A 12,739-nucleotide genomic window follows, 5' to 3' on the forward strand; every position below is an offset into this window, starting at 1 on the left:
ATGGCGGGGAGGAAGGCGCTTGGCTTCTATCGACAAGGAAAGACAACTTTGATTACTGAAAACCAATCAATCAATTAGCAGGTTCCTCAGTTTGTAACTGTCACGTTCATTCAAATTTTCCTCTTCTTGCTATTTTTTCCTTTCAGATTTGCAATTGAAATGGCACATGCAGTCTACCAAAGGAGGGTTAGAGCCATACCAAGAACAAATGGATACCACATCAGAATAGCATCCTAGCTGCTTCACCCAGTACCATCGACAGCGCTTTCAAGCTGTCTCCTCTTAGAGGAGCCCGGGGGTAGGAATATTTTAGGAATTCAAGAACCCTGTTTGAGTAGGATAGAAAAGCAGGTAAGATATTCGTTATCAGAAACACCTGTAGCGAACGTACAGGCAAGAGAAGTGATACCACTGTAAACTAATCAGCTGGTGTTTCTAAGGTGGAGGCAGAATGGTGATAAGGAGCAGGGGAAAGAATGTTGTGGCTTTTCATGAAAAACATTCCCCCCTCTTTAAATATTCCTACTTGATCCTGATGGGGGCGGGGGAGATCTTGGGAGGTTTCCTGTGTTTTCTCCTCAAATTACATCACAAAGTCACCCACAGCATCAAGGGAATTCACCTCCTTGGTTGGAAAGAGGAAAGAAGAATATGGGAACTGCTTCCTGAAGCAGTGTTACAAAAGTGGTTAAAAACCCCCCCTACTATTCACAAGTGGTTAAAATTGTACCTTTTCAGAATATTTTTTTAAACAAAAGTTTAGCACGTTCAGCTCCGTGTTTTAAGAGTTGATTGTCTTCAGAAAAATAGACTCATTCACGTTCACCTCTGTTCTACCCTGATAGAGAAATTTACCCACAGTTCACTGCACCGATCACACACACAGTCACTGCGATAGGTCATTCTCATCTCGACAGTAGTTTCCGCTGTGCTGTCAGGTCCCTCCCAGTGTCAGACAAAGGAGGAGAACCCTGTCACTGGAGTCCGTGAGCCGGAAGCAGGCTGTCCTGTTGGGGTGTACACCCCACCTGTGCTCTGCGTTGTGATGACAGTCTGGAAATAGGGTTCTGTCTCACTCGCCGCGCACTCTTCATATCTGTAGGGCGTTGGGTGCTTCACACCCTTCTGCTGACGCTTCCAAGAATTGTAGTATGTGGCGTCACTCATATAATGGTTCACAAAAGAGTGCTTTGGCAACTCATCTTCGTAATCCGAGTCAGTGGCCTGCAGCATTAGAGAGAAAACAGACATTAGCATCCATGACTTAGGTTGTTCCTTACTAATACAGATTATACAAAATCACCACCACCACATACACCACAAGCCTGTATATTTAGGATAGGCAGGTCTGCAGTCTACATAGAAAAGTACTGTGGTCTGATTTAGCACAGCTCTGTGACAGTGGAATTGGGCTGGAGAGAGAGCCCTGCCCAATGGACCCTTGCTGGAGGAGACACAGAGATCTGTCTTGATTCACTGCTGTAAGAGTAACAAGTTCTATTTCAGTAGAAGATGCAAGGGAATGTACAGATGTCCCAGTGAAATAAAAAGCCTTCAATCATTTCATCAAAACGCTCACAGTTTCAATGTCAAGACAAGTGAAATCTTAATAAATGTTGAACAGAAAAAGTTTCTCTGTATCTATCACATTTCGATATGTAGGAAAAAAATATTCATGCAAATTCCCTGGCTTGAGCCAAATTTGCTATCCAGTGTTTATCGTGATAACACTGAGGCACCCGCATGTGACTGGGTTTTGCTCGCAAGCCCAACTGATTTTTGAAATTAGCTATGTCGTTATAAAGGAAATTAAACAAAATCACATTTGATTTCAAGCACAGAACAATTGCCCTTATTGCCCCTTAAGAGGTTGTTTTACAAAACTAGCAATATTGAAAGATAACTGAGCACCAGGCCTGAAAGAGCATTTCCAAAGTGGTGGAGTTGCTTCCTGGGATGGTCCATGTGTTCGCCTGTGCTCAGATAGACTCTTATTCCATCAACCAATTGTGCAAGGTGGCTAGCCAGCTAAGGAGCACCCACCACCAGCTAGCTGGAGTCTGGAAGCTCCTTTAGGTGCAATCAAACAAGCTTCGTAGGTCTGCCCTGCTTTTGAAGTGGTGCTGCTGTTACCCAACAGACAGAATCTCAACTGGTTTGTAGATCCCATTAGAACACGGAGACAAAAGCAAAGCCTTCGATGAGGGATGCATTTCAGGTGCACCTTTGTCTTGTATTTCTATTCCCACCAAGAACAGACATCATGTAAAATGTACAAATATTTGCTCAAACATTTCCATAATTTAGGTCTTTTCTTAACACCCTTGGGCTTATCATGCAAAAATGGTTTTTCTCTTTTTTGATAGTCTGGTTGCTTCTGAAAGTCTTTAGATACCAAAGCAGTAGTTGCTTAAGAAATTCAACAGATATATGGATAACTAGAGTTTGCAGTTTATAGTTACTGGCATTAGATTTAAAGTGTTGGTGTATCTTTAGGAAGTTTCCATGTCATTATGATCTGTGACACTGCACAGCAAATACATGTTCATTCATCTCCTGTATGTTACACAACTGCCCTCTCCTCCTTCAAATCCCTCTTTAATCACCTTTTAACGTTCCCCAAAGAACAAGCATCAGATGCCCTGTAAACTATTGTTAAAAAAGGATGTCACATCCTTCATCCTATTCCTTTGTCAGTAACGCTGCATCGACACTAGTAAATTCAGTGCCCATTTTACCAGCAACAGTGTGTAGATAGGTCTTAGGCCTTTTAACCACTGTGCTTTGAAAATCTTTGCAGAGCAGTTTTTTATAACATAGTAGCATTTTTTATAACAGGGAAATTTTGCAAAAAATATCCTACTGCTTTTAACAGTGGGTTGGCACTACCAGAGCTATTGTACTTTTATTACTTATTTATTTCACTTTGAATAATAAAATAGATGCCTACGCAGCGCTCCGGGCATCCTGACACATAATTAATAATTACAACAAAACCAAACCCAGCAGCATTAAACAATTTCTCCAAAAGGAACTCAGCCAGCCTGCTAACTACAAAATGCTCCTTTCCACCCTGTCATCATCCTGAGAAGCAAACTGTCAGCCTCATCCAAAACCCTGTTGAACAGATGTCTATTGCAGCCTGCCTGGAATGTCACCAAATTTGGGCTATTTCAGATCTAAGGGGAGTTCCAGAGTCTTATAACACATGGATCCATCTCTAGTGCCTCTGCTGACTGCAGCTATGGCAGTATTGCACAGGGAGAGAGGCAATCTCTCAGGCAGGCCGGTCCCGTTGGCCATTTAGGTAACCAACACCTTAAACTCTCTCTGGAAACCAATAGGCAGCTAGCACAGATCCCAGAGCATTGGTGTGACACTATGCCCCATATTCTTTATAGGGACGTTGTTGTGATATGAATATGGCATAACTAAGCTGTGTTTTATGCAAGATGGGTCATGTGAGGTATCATTGGAAAGGTTATGATTTACTGAATATGATTATCCTATTTGGATGCATGTATCATTTCTGTATCTGAAGTTAGGAATATTGACTATGTAACAATTACAAGTGGGTTTATACCTGGGGAACGTGGACCAGACAGAATTCAATCAGCCTGGATGGGCCATTAGGGAGAACAATAGGACTTTGAAGATGCTAATCTCTCATCTTCCTGGGATGCTGCAAACAATCTTTGACTCCTGGCTGCTTTGACACTGCAGAGTCATGTGAACATGTCACCTGGTACTGGATTTCACCTTGGACAACTAGTATTTTTTCCACTAGTAGGGGGGTGGGGATTAAACTGGGAAACAAAGGATTCCCGCTATATATAAATCCTATTTAAGGCAGGGGAGTGAGTTAATCAGGTTAATTCTTCACTGAATCCCCGCCCAGGATGACTGCTGAGAACATCTAAGAAACAAGGACTGAGGGGGGGCAGAAGAGCTGATCCGGGGCTGTATAAGGTGTCTGGCCTGTGAAAGAAATGTCTAAAACAACATTTAGGGTGAGAAATGTTTACTACTTGTAACCAATTTCTTTAATATGTTAAGCTTAGTTTGCTTGTTTGTTTTATTTGCTCAGTAATCCGCTTTGTTTGTTATCCCTTATAGTCACTTAAAGTCTATCCTTTGTAGTTAATAAACTTGTTTTGTTTTCCCTAAACCAGTTTGTGCAACTCCTAACTGGAGGGGGGGGAAGCTGTGCATATCTTCCTCCACATTAAGGGAGGGGGCGATTTTCATGAGCTTTCGCTGTACAGTTCTCTGTGCAGCGCAAGACAATACCATTTTGGGTTTGCACTCCAGAGGGGGTGGGCACTTGAGTGCTGGGCAGTCCCCTAGCTGATTCTTCCCACGCAGAGCTGATTTCTGTGTCTGTAACTTTCTGCAGTTGGGCATGTCCCTACCTGTGTGTGTGCTACAGGAGGCTTGCGGGCCTGGCACTGCAGGACAGGGTGAGGGAGCCCAGGCTAGTGGAATGGGCAGGCTAGTGGAATGGGCAGGCCCTGCCAGTACATCAGGTGGCACCCCGAAGTGGGGGGCAACCCATCACAATTGGTATAACATACTGCCAGCAAGATGTCCTGCTCAGAAGGCAAGCCACTACACTCTGCAGCAGCGGCAGTCTTTGAATGGTTTTAAGGTGTAGAGTGCATTGCAATAGTCTAATCCTGAGGCAACAAAAGCATGTGTAATCCTTCTGCCAGGTGGAGCCGGCAGCAGCCAGGGTGGGGTTCAATATCTACAGGTTCCTTTTCAACAATACAACACAGAACCAGCTCGAGCCCCCACCCAGTAACCTGGGAAAATTACACACCACCCTTGTGCGCCTCTGAGAGGCAATACTTCCCCACTCGCAAGCACAGAGTCTGAGAGTAGAAAAGAAACTTTTAGTGAAAGGAGAGAAGTCACCCAACATTAATTAGGGAAAATGCCACAAGCAGAATTCATACACATAAAACTGTGAGCAGGACACCCACCCCAGAGTGCGTGGGGCAGAGTCTTCTGCCTCATGTTCTTGAGTTCTACAGCCAAAAGTTCCTTTAGCGTGCCCCCCTCTGCTCCCACACTCACAGTGGTTACCCTTAGAATCATAGGATATCAGGGTTGGAAGGGACCTCAGGAGATCATCTAGTCCAACCCCCTGCTCAAAGCAGGACCAATCCCCAGACAGATTTTTGCCTCAGATCCCTAAATGGCCCCCTCAAGGATTGAACTCACAACCCTGGGTTTAGCAGGCCAATGCTCAAACCACTGAGCTATCCCTCCCCACCTGTGAGGACCAGGCTTCAGAGGTGCAACTGTGTGTGTTCACCTCCCACCCGGGGAAGAAGGCACCTTGCTTGCTCCGCCATCTGAAACTTGCTTTGGTTGCCTGTCCCGCCTGCCACTGTTCCTGTCTGGTGGCCGTCCTGCCAGCTGCTGTTCCTCACCACTTGGCCGCCCTGCCAGCCGTGATTGCTCGCTGCCTGGCCGCCCCGCCAGCTGCCTGCTTGCCACTTTCACTGGCTGCTCCTGCTGGCCAACTGCTCCCTACTTTTGCCAGTCGCCCATCAGTTACCTTCTGCTGCCACCTGCCTCTCTGCTGTGACCTCTGCAGGTCAGTCTCTTATTGATTTTTTGCTCTCAGCAGGCTGGGCAGAAACGCTGCCGCACCACAAGTGATTTCAGCGTATTGAGTACTTAAAATAACAAAAGGCTCCGAATGAAGCCTATTTAGCTCTATCTTTGAACACTGGGGAGGAACAAGTTAAACCAGACCTGGAATCCTTAGGGAGAGTCCAAACCTTGTGGCTAGAACACCTGTCCCCACCCTCCTGCTTTCACAGAGCTCTGGCATTCGAGCCTCTCGCTTAACGAGGTTCTTTCAGCTGAGGGTGACCCCCTCATTTGGGACAGGTGAAGCACAGTTCTGCTCCCCTTTATTCATACAATAAAGACAACAACATTGATAACAATATTTCACCACCCCTGCATTCAGTACTCAAGTGACTGTAGCGGGGTGGTTACCCCGCTCCTGCCCGGAGGGGTTAAAAACAGCCCTGGAGAGGGCTGTGACTGGGGAAAGGCTGATTGGGGAAGCAGCCTCAGCTGGGGCCACGCCCCAGTAAGGCCGCAGCTGGCCCTATAAAAGGGCTGCTAGCCAGAGCTCCAGAGTCTCTCTCTAGATGTTGAGAGGGATGGGCCTGGCTGCTGGGAGCTGAGCAGGGTACCTAGACTGGAGCAGGGCTTGGGAAAGGCCAGAGGAGCTGGGGAGCTCTGGCCTGGAAAACTCCCAGGCTGCAGGCCTTGTTAAAGGCCGGAAAAGGTACTGGGGTTACAGAGGGCAGCCTAAGGGTCGGCAGAGGCAGCAGGTCCAAACCCTCCTTGCCGATGATGAGTGGCAATTATACTGCAGTCTGCCCCAATGAGCAGGGGCTAGACGGTGACTGGCAGTAGCCAAAGACTGAGGCGAGGTGGGGATAGGGGGTCAGGGGTTCTGCAGGGGGCAGAACCCCAAGAGAAGGGGCACCGGGGTCCGGGAGGGACACCGTGGCCAGCGGCAAGTGGGACACCGGCTTGCAGAGGGTGCTCCTGAGTGGAAAGAGCTAATTCCCTGGATGACCATCAGGAGGCGCCGCAGAGGTGAGTCATCGCCCCGCTACAGTAACCCAACACCAGGCAAAGTTGATCACTTTGAGCTACACCGCTCTATCTGCTGGATATCTTGGCAGAGTAGATGTGTTCATGTAAATACAGTTTGCTCCTGAAGTCTCTCCCACTCCCAACTAGCTGTCGGGGAGAGTTCATTCAGACCCTGCTTACACATGGATAATAGTGGCAAAGTCCATATCTGAAAGGAAAGTTGGCAACCTCCGGGCCAGACGTAGACGATACAGGTTTCATAGGGTATGTCTACACTGCAATAAAACACCCACGCTGGCCAGTGTCAGTTGACTTGGGCTCGTGGGCTCGGACTACGGGGCTACAAAATTGCAGTGTAGACAGTTGGGTTTGGGCTGGTGGAATGGATATATTATTTTTAATGATTCAGAACTATTGACTACATGGAAATGCTGTAGGGTTGGTTTTTTTTATTATTTGTTTTCTCTGTTGTATGCAGCTGTTTACCATGATTATGGGTTTGTTACCTAGGAAACTGTGGTAGGCTGGAATTTGATTGGTTGTGGTTGTCAGTTTCTAATCTGACAGCAAAGGTGCGTGCATGCCACTGAAGCAACAAATAAAGAAAATGCCTGACAATTTAAGTATTTTATTGGTAAGATGAAAGACACAAATGCTATTTAGGAGACAAATGAGGGACTAGTGGGTTAGTATTATGGGAAATTTGAAAATAGTCCTGGGTTGTCAAATTTCTTAAAAAGCGATTGGAGCTGAAGTGTTCATGTATATGTTCATTTATAACCAACAATGTAGAGAACAGCAGCTCTTGCCAATGACTGCAGTAGAAATAGGAGCAGATCAGCTGGCAGCCTGCACCAATACAGGCATAGCCAGTGATGTTTTTTCCTGTGACATCTACTTTTTCCTCACTCTTCACTTCTTCCTCCCTACCTATGAATAGTTCATCTCATTGCCGAGTGACAGTATCAGGACCAGTCATCACTTTCCCCTGCGAGTGCACGAACCATCTGCACCCTATTGGTTGAAATGAAATGAGTCAGCCACGTTGAGAGTAAGGAGTAGGAGAGAGGACAAGGAAACAGACAGGCAAAGAGATGTCTGTGGACACTCTGATATCTATTCACTGAGGGTACATCTACACTACGAGCTAGAGGTGTGATTCCCAGCTCGCATAGACATACGCACACAAGCTATCATCGACCTAGCATGCTAAAAGGAGTAGTGTAGCAGCAGTAGCACCGGCAGCAGCAGTAGTGGCATGAGCTAGCTGCCTGGAGCACAAACCCACCTGAACCTCGTGAATACACACTTGGGGCACCTAGCCCGTGCCTCTGTGGCCTGTGCTACCGTAGCTACACTACTATTTTTAGTGTTGTAGCTTGATGAGAGTTAGCCCGAGTATGTCTGTGTGAGCTGGGAATCACACCCCTGGCTTGTAGTGTAGATGTAGCCTTTGGGCGAGGTAGGTATTATTATTAATTATTATTAATGTGCCATCTACAGCTGGCTTCCACGTGGTACCGTCTTAATCAAAATCAGTGGGAGAATTTTATTGGATACTAATTAATTCCTTCTCAATAACGAATTATAAGTGAATAATAGACTATATTCCTACAGAGCTGAGAAACCACAATTCAGTTATAGTGCATAGAGCATCAATGTACCATCTTAAGCACTAGCATTCAGCATGACCAGATAGTTTGTGAAAGCATCAGGTTCTGGAGAAACTCTTTAGGAAATGACAAAAAACAAACAACCTTCCGACCTCCCCAAAAATGATGGCTCCTCCCCTAGCTTGGTGAAAGGTGAGCTGTGCCAAGCGACTACGCACGGGCCTCAGAACTTCCCAAAGGTATCTGCACAGCGCCTAACCTGTTAGAGCTTGTATCTAAGAGCTTTGGTTTTTTAACATTAATTGTCATTTGGCACCTACTCTCTTATTACTCGACTGCCCCATCTACTGTAGATGTCAATTAAATCATTTCCATCTGCAAATACTTGGCTTCCAAGATGTGAAGTGTATTCCAGGACGTGGAGTGTATGTTAGTATTTTTTATATGCATATTTGAATACTGTATATTCTTCTCCCATTTTTTTCCTGCTCTCTTCCTTCACTGGGAGGCTCAGAGGAAGTGCTCCCAGACAGCTGTGTTCTGATCTAACTGTGGTGAATCAGTCCATGAGTCTCTCATGATGGCCTTGTTCACATTTGAGTGACCCCATGGGACTTGGAGGCAGCTGATTTCCCTCTCTGCCATGCCAAATCTTGGCACTTCAGGCTAAGGGTTAAAGCAAAAATTCAACAAGATGACATCTGGGCTGAAAGCAAAAAGCACAATTTTGGCCTCAGCTGGCCAAATGCACACTGTATTAAGTGGAATCCAAGACGCATACAAAGAGGCATCAGAGGAAAACAGCATCAGAACATCTCCTGCTGCAAAGGACAGAGCCTCTGCAGTGCCCACATGGAAATGAGACATCTGTATCATGGAGAACATCTCTTTCTGCTAAAGATGACGGAAAGGCTGAAATCCTGGGAAAATAAAGCTCGTCTCCTAAGAAACCCCATGAGAACTGAAACTAAACGAGCAGAAAACACAAAACAGAGAGAGAGAGAAAAGATACTCAAATTCTGTAAGATAGAAGTGGTCAACGATCGCAAACTAAACAGCATTTCCAGGCTGATCAAAAGGTAGCATCCCCTACTGATACCTCTGCTGGGAGCCCATTAACATGTTATGCCTAAAAGCATTCCTCATGAAAAACAAGCAAGCATCAAAGACACTATATAGAAGGGCTGCATATCTGAGCCCCAAGGAAAAATGGGCGGCACATTTTGTTTGTATAGAAGCATGCACAGAAAGGAATACAAAGGAAATAGCAAGGATAAAATTCACTTTCCTCTGTCTATGCTGTGTAAACAGGGCCCACTTATCTAGGGCAGAAATGATGACTTGTGAGATGGTTTTCGTGCACTATACAGAAAACAACACCTGGAATATTGAAATTGATGTCAGAAAGTGCCAGTGCTAAATTCATGATCATGCTCACCAAATCGTATTAATGGCAGGTTTCATGATGGGTTGTTACAGGGACATGACCACAGATATCATGGATTTAATCTGTAGGTAATATGTGTACATCACAAAGAGACTGTAGCTTGCTTGAGCTACAACAAGAAACACTGCCTGCACGGAGGGTTGGTCACAGGGCAACATAAAATGGCAGGCTGTCCAGGGTAATTAACAAGAGGTCAGAGCCAGGAAACCAGCAAGAAGAAAAAAATAAAAATAAAAAAAGCAGGTGCAGAGAAGCTGCAGATGAAAACTGTCATTTTCTTTCCCCACTTGCGGCTTTTGGTTTATTCTTGCTGGAAGGGTCCGATTTGGAATAGTTTGGCCCACTTCTTGCTGCTTGTGCTGTCCGCTCTGATTCATCAAGATTTCAGCGGACAGCACCCAATTTTAGAGACAAATGTACCTTTCTGCACATTCCTCACTGCCAGTTCTAAAGCCTGCCTTTTAAGCCAGGGCTCCTGCTGAGTTTATACAGACTATAAGCGCTTCATAAAGCGAATGTGAGACAGAAAATAGAGGACTGTCAAATACATAGCAATAGTACACAGTACTGTCTTCCTCGCAGAATACATGGTTTTCCAACTTTTTAGGCTGCGTACCCCTTTCCAAATAATGTAGTCTACTTCATACCCCATCCGAGATAGGGTTATAATATATCTAGGATTAGATTGCCAAGTCTTACTATATAAAATGCATTGTCAGCTATTCTAGGAATTTTCTTGCATACCCCCTGCAGAGAGCTCGTGTATCCCAGTTTGAAAACCACTAGCAAACAGAAAGGAAGGCAGAGTAGCCTTGTGGTTAGAGCATAAGACTGGGATCAGAAAACCTGCATCCTGGCTCTAACAATGATTTGCTATGTGATCTTGTGGAAAGTCACTCCTCTGTGACTCAGTTTCCCCATCCGTAACACAAGGATACTTACCTAACTCACAAGGGTAGAGATTCTTGAATGGAAGGTGACATAGAATTTTTACAAATAAAGGACCCACTCTATGGAACCTCAGTAGTGCCTGGAATTGCCTATCAGCTGCGAAAGATACTCACTGTCAAATTCCAAACTATCTCCCACATTTGGGTCAGTTCCATGATGTGAAATTCATTTCTGATTAAATGTCACTTCAGACAGTAGATGCGCGGAGCTGGACTTCTCACGGCATGTTGTTTCATGAGTTCTTTCCAGGAGCTTCAGGGTGATAACATCGAAGGGAGAGCGGGAAGCTCAGTGCCTAACCAGTGAAGCCTACTGCTTTGCATTTGCCTTTTATTAATAATATCTGACATGACCCCAAGTTTTTCTGGTTGGCACCTGCTCATTATTCTTCACCACGGCATTTCAGTTTTAAAGACAGATGCTATTCTAGAGGGGAGGGGCCACGAGACTCTAAGGTTTGAGTGCCCCGAAGTACTGTGCCTGAATATGAAAAACTGATGCAAAAGTAGCATAATGCAGGCATGGAAATCTGTTTCCAGAGAACCTGCTGTATGCAGTGAGGAGATGAGTGAGTTCAGTGACTGTGCAAGGCCCTGGCACTGCTTGATGGGAGGAGAGGCCAGGGAAGGGGGATGTACTCACCTCTGATTCTGACACTTCCAAAGGCTTCTCATTCAGGGCCACACTCTCAGTCAGCACTGCTCCATTGTACTTGTTGCAGATATCCTCATCTGAGTAGTGCAGCCCACCAGGGCTTGGGCGAGGAGGGGACCTAGGTGGACATCAGGAGAAAGCATATGGAACATTAAATAATGGGTACACTACATGTCCTACAATCCTTTTCATACCTGGACACAACATATCAACCAGTTCCCACCCTCTTCTGAACTCCAAAACCACAGTCACTTATCTCAACCCTGAAATTAGAAGTTTACTGTCCCACTCCAGGCCTAGATCTCTTTAATCATTGATCATGGCATCTACCATCAGGGGCTGATGTTGCATTCTGGGGCAGAGGCTTAGCTATTAGCCCACAGTTTTCACCATATCCTCCAAACAGAGCTCCACCCCATAATCCCCTTTGCTTGTCCTGTGGTAGGTATGAAGCTAGGCAATAACTGAATGCTACGGCCAACACTGAGACAAAGAGGGTCCGTCATCCTACCTCGTCCCATTCTTCTTGGAAAAAGTGCTCTTTACGTTGAGATGTCGGCTGTTGAGCTCCAGGGCTGTGAAGCCTCCGTTATCCAGTGTGACCGACTCTTCCACATTCGAGATGTTTTTACCTGGAGTCAAACAATGAAACAATCAGTAAAGACAAAGGTATTTCCCCACCAACTGCATGCCTAGTGATAACCTAAAGAACCACTACAAACAAGTGTCAAACCTCGTCCTTCCTTTTATGGTTACTTTTGTATCCTCACTTTCCATAATGCTCTCTCCCTTCTTTCATAGTGGTAGAATAGCTCAGCAAGGAATGGAGAGAAAAGGAGACAAAAGATCAGCAGTGGGCTGTGGACCAGGAAAAGGGGTGAGAGAGAGACTGAGTGAAGGGGGGGAAGGGAAAGATAAGAGGAGGGAAGTGAGAGCGGGAGACAAATGGGAAGAGAAAAAAGTGAGGAAGGAAAGAGAGCAGAGAAAGAGAGAACGGCTGGGTAGACAGTAAAGGAGAAAAAGGGTTTGGAGCTGCAATGGAGAGAAGATATGTAAATGAGAAATTACAGGACGGGGGAAATCCTAGAAATGTATGGCTGGAAGGGATCTCAAGAAGTCACCAAGTCCAGACCTCTGTGCTGAGGCAGGACCAAGTGAAACTAGACTGTCCCTGACAGGTGTTCTTAAATGATGTGGATTCCACAAGCTCCCTTGGAAACCTATTCCAGAGCTTACCTACCCTTATAATTAGCAAGTTTTTCCTAATTAGCAAGGGAGGTTGAAGTGTTCTCCTACAGGTTTTTGTATATTGCCATTCCTAATATCTGACTTGTGTCCATTTATCCTTTTACGTAGGGACTGTCCAGTTTGGCCGATGTAGATAGCAGAGGGGCATTGCTGGCACATGATGGAGTATATTACATTGGTGGACGTACAGGTGAAT

At 45.5% G+C, this 12,739-nt stretch overlaps 1 protein-coding gene across 1 annotated transcript in view; it reads right to left on the bottom strand.

Moving 5' to 3' along the window:
* Positions 1-951: 951 nt before the first annotated feature.
* The window catches only part of SDK1 (sidekick cell adhesion molecule 1), a 675,085-nt gene continuing 663,297 nt past the window's right edge, over positions 952-12,739 (bottom strand). The window contains exons 43-45 of the mRNA XM_065411886.1: positions 11,807-11,927; positions 11,284-11,413; positions 952-1,224 (exon numbers count right to left, since the gene is read on the bottom strand). Coding sequence (XP_065267958.1) covers positions 952-1,224; positions 11,284-11,413; positions 11,807-11,927 — 524 coding nt within the window. The remainder of the gene's footprint in view (positions 1,225-11,283; positions 11,414-11,806; positions 11,928-12,739) is intronic.

This window comes from Emys orbicularis, chromosome 10, assembly GCF_028017835.1.
Source record: "Emys orbicularis isolate rEmyOrb1 chromosome 10, rEmyOrb1.hap1, whole genome shotgun sequence".
Taxonomy (NCBI): Eukaryota; Metazoa; Chordata; order Testudines; family Emydidae; genus Emys; species Emys orbicularis.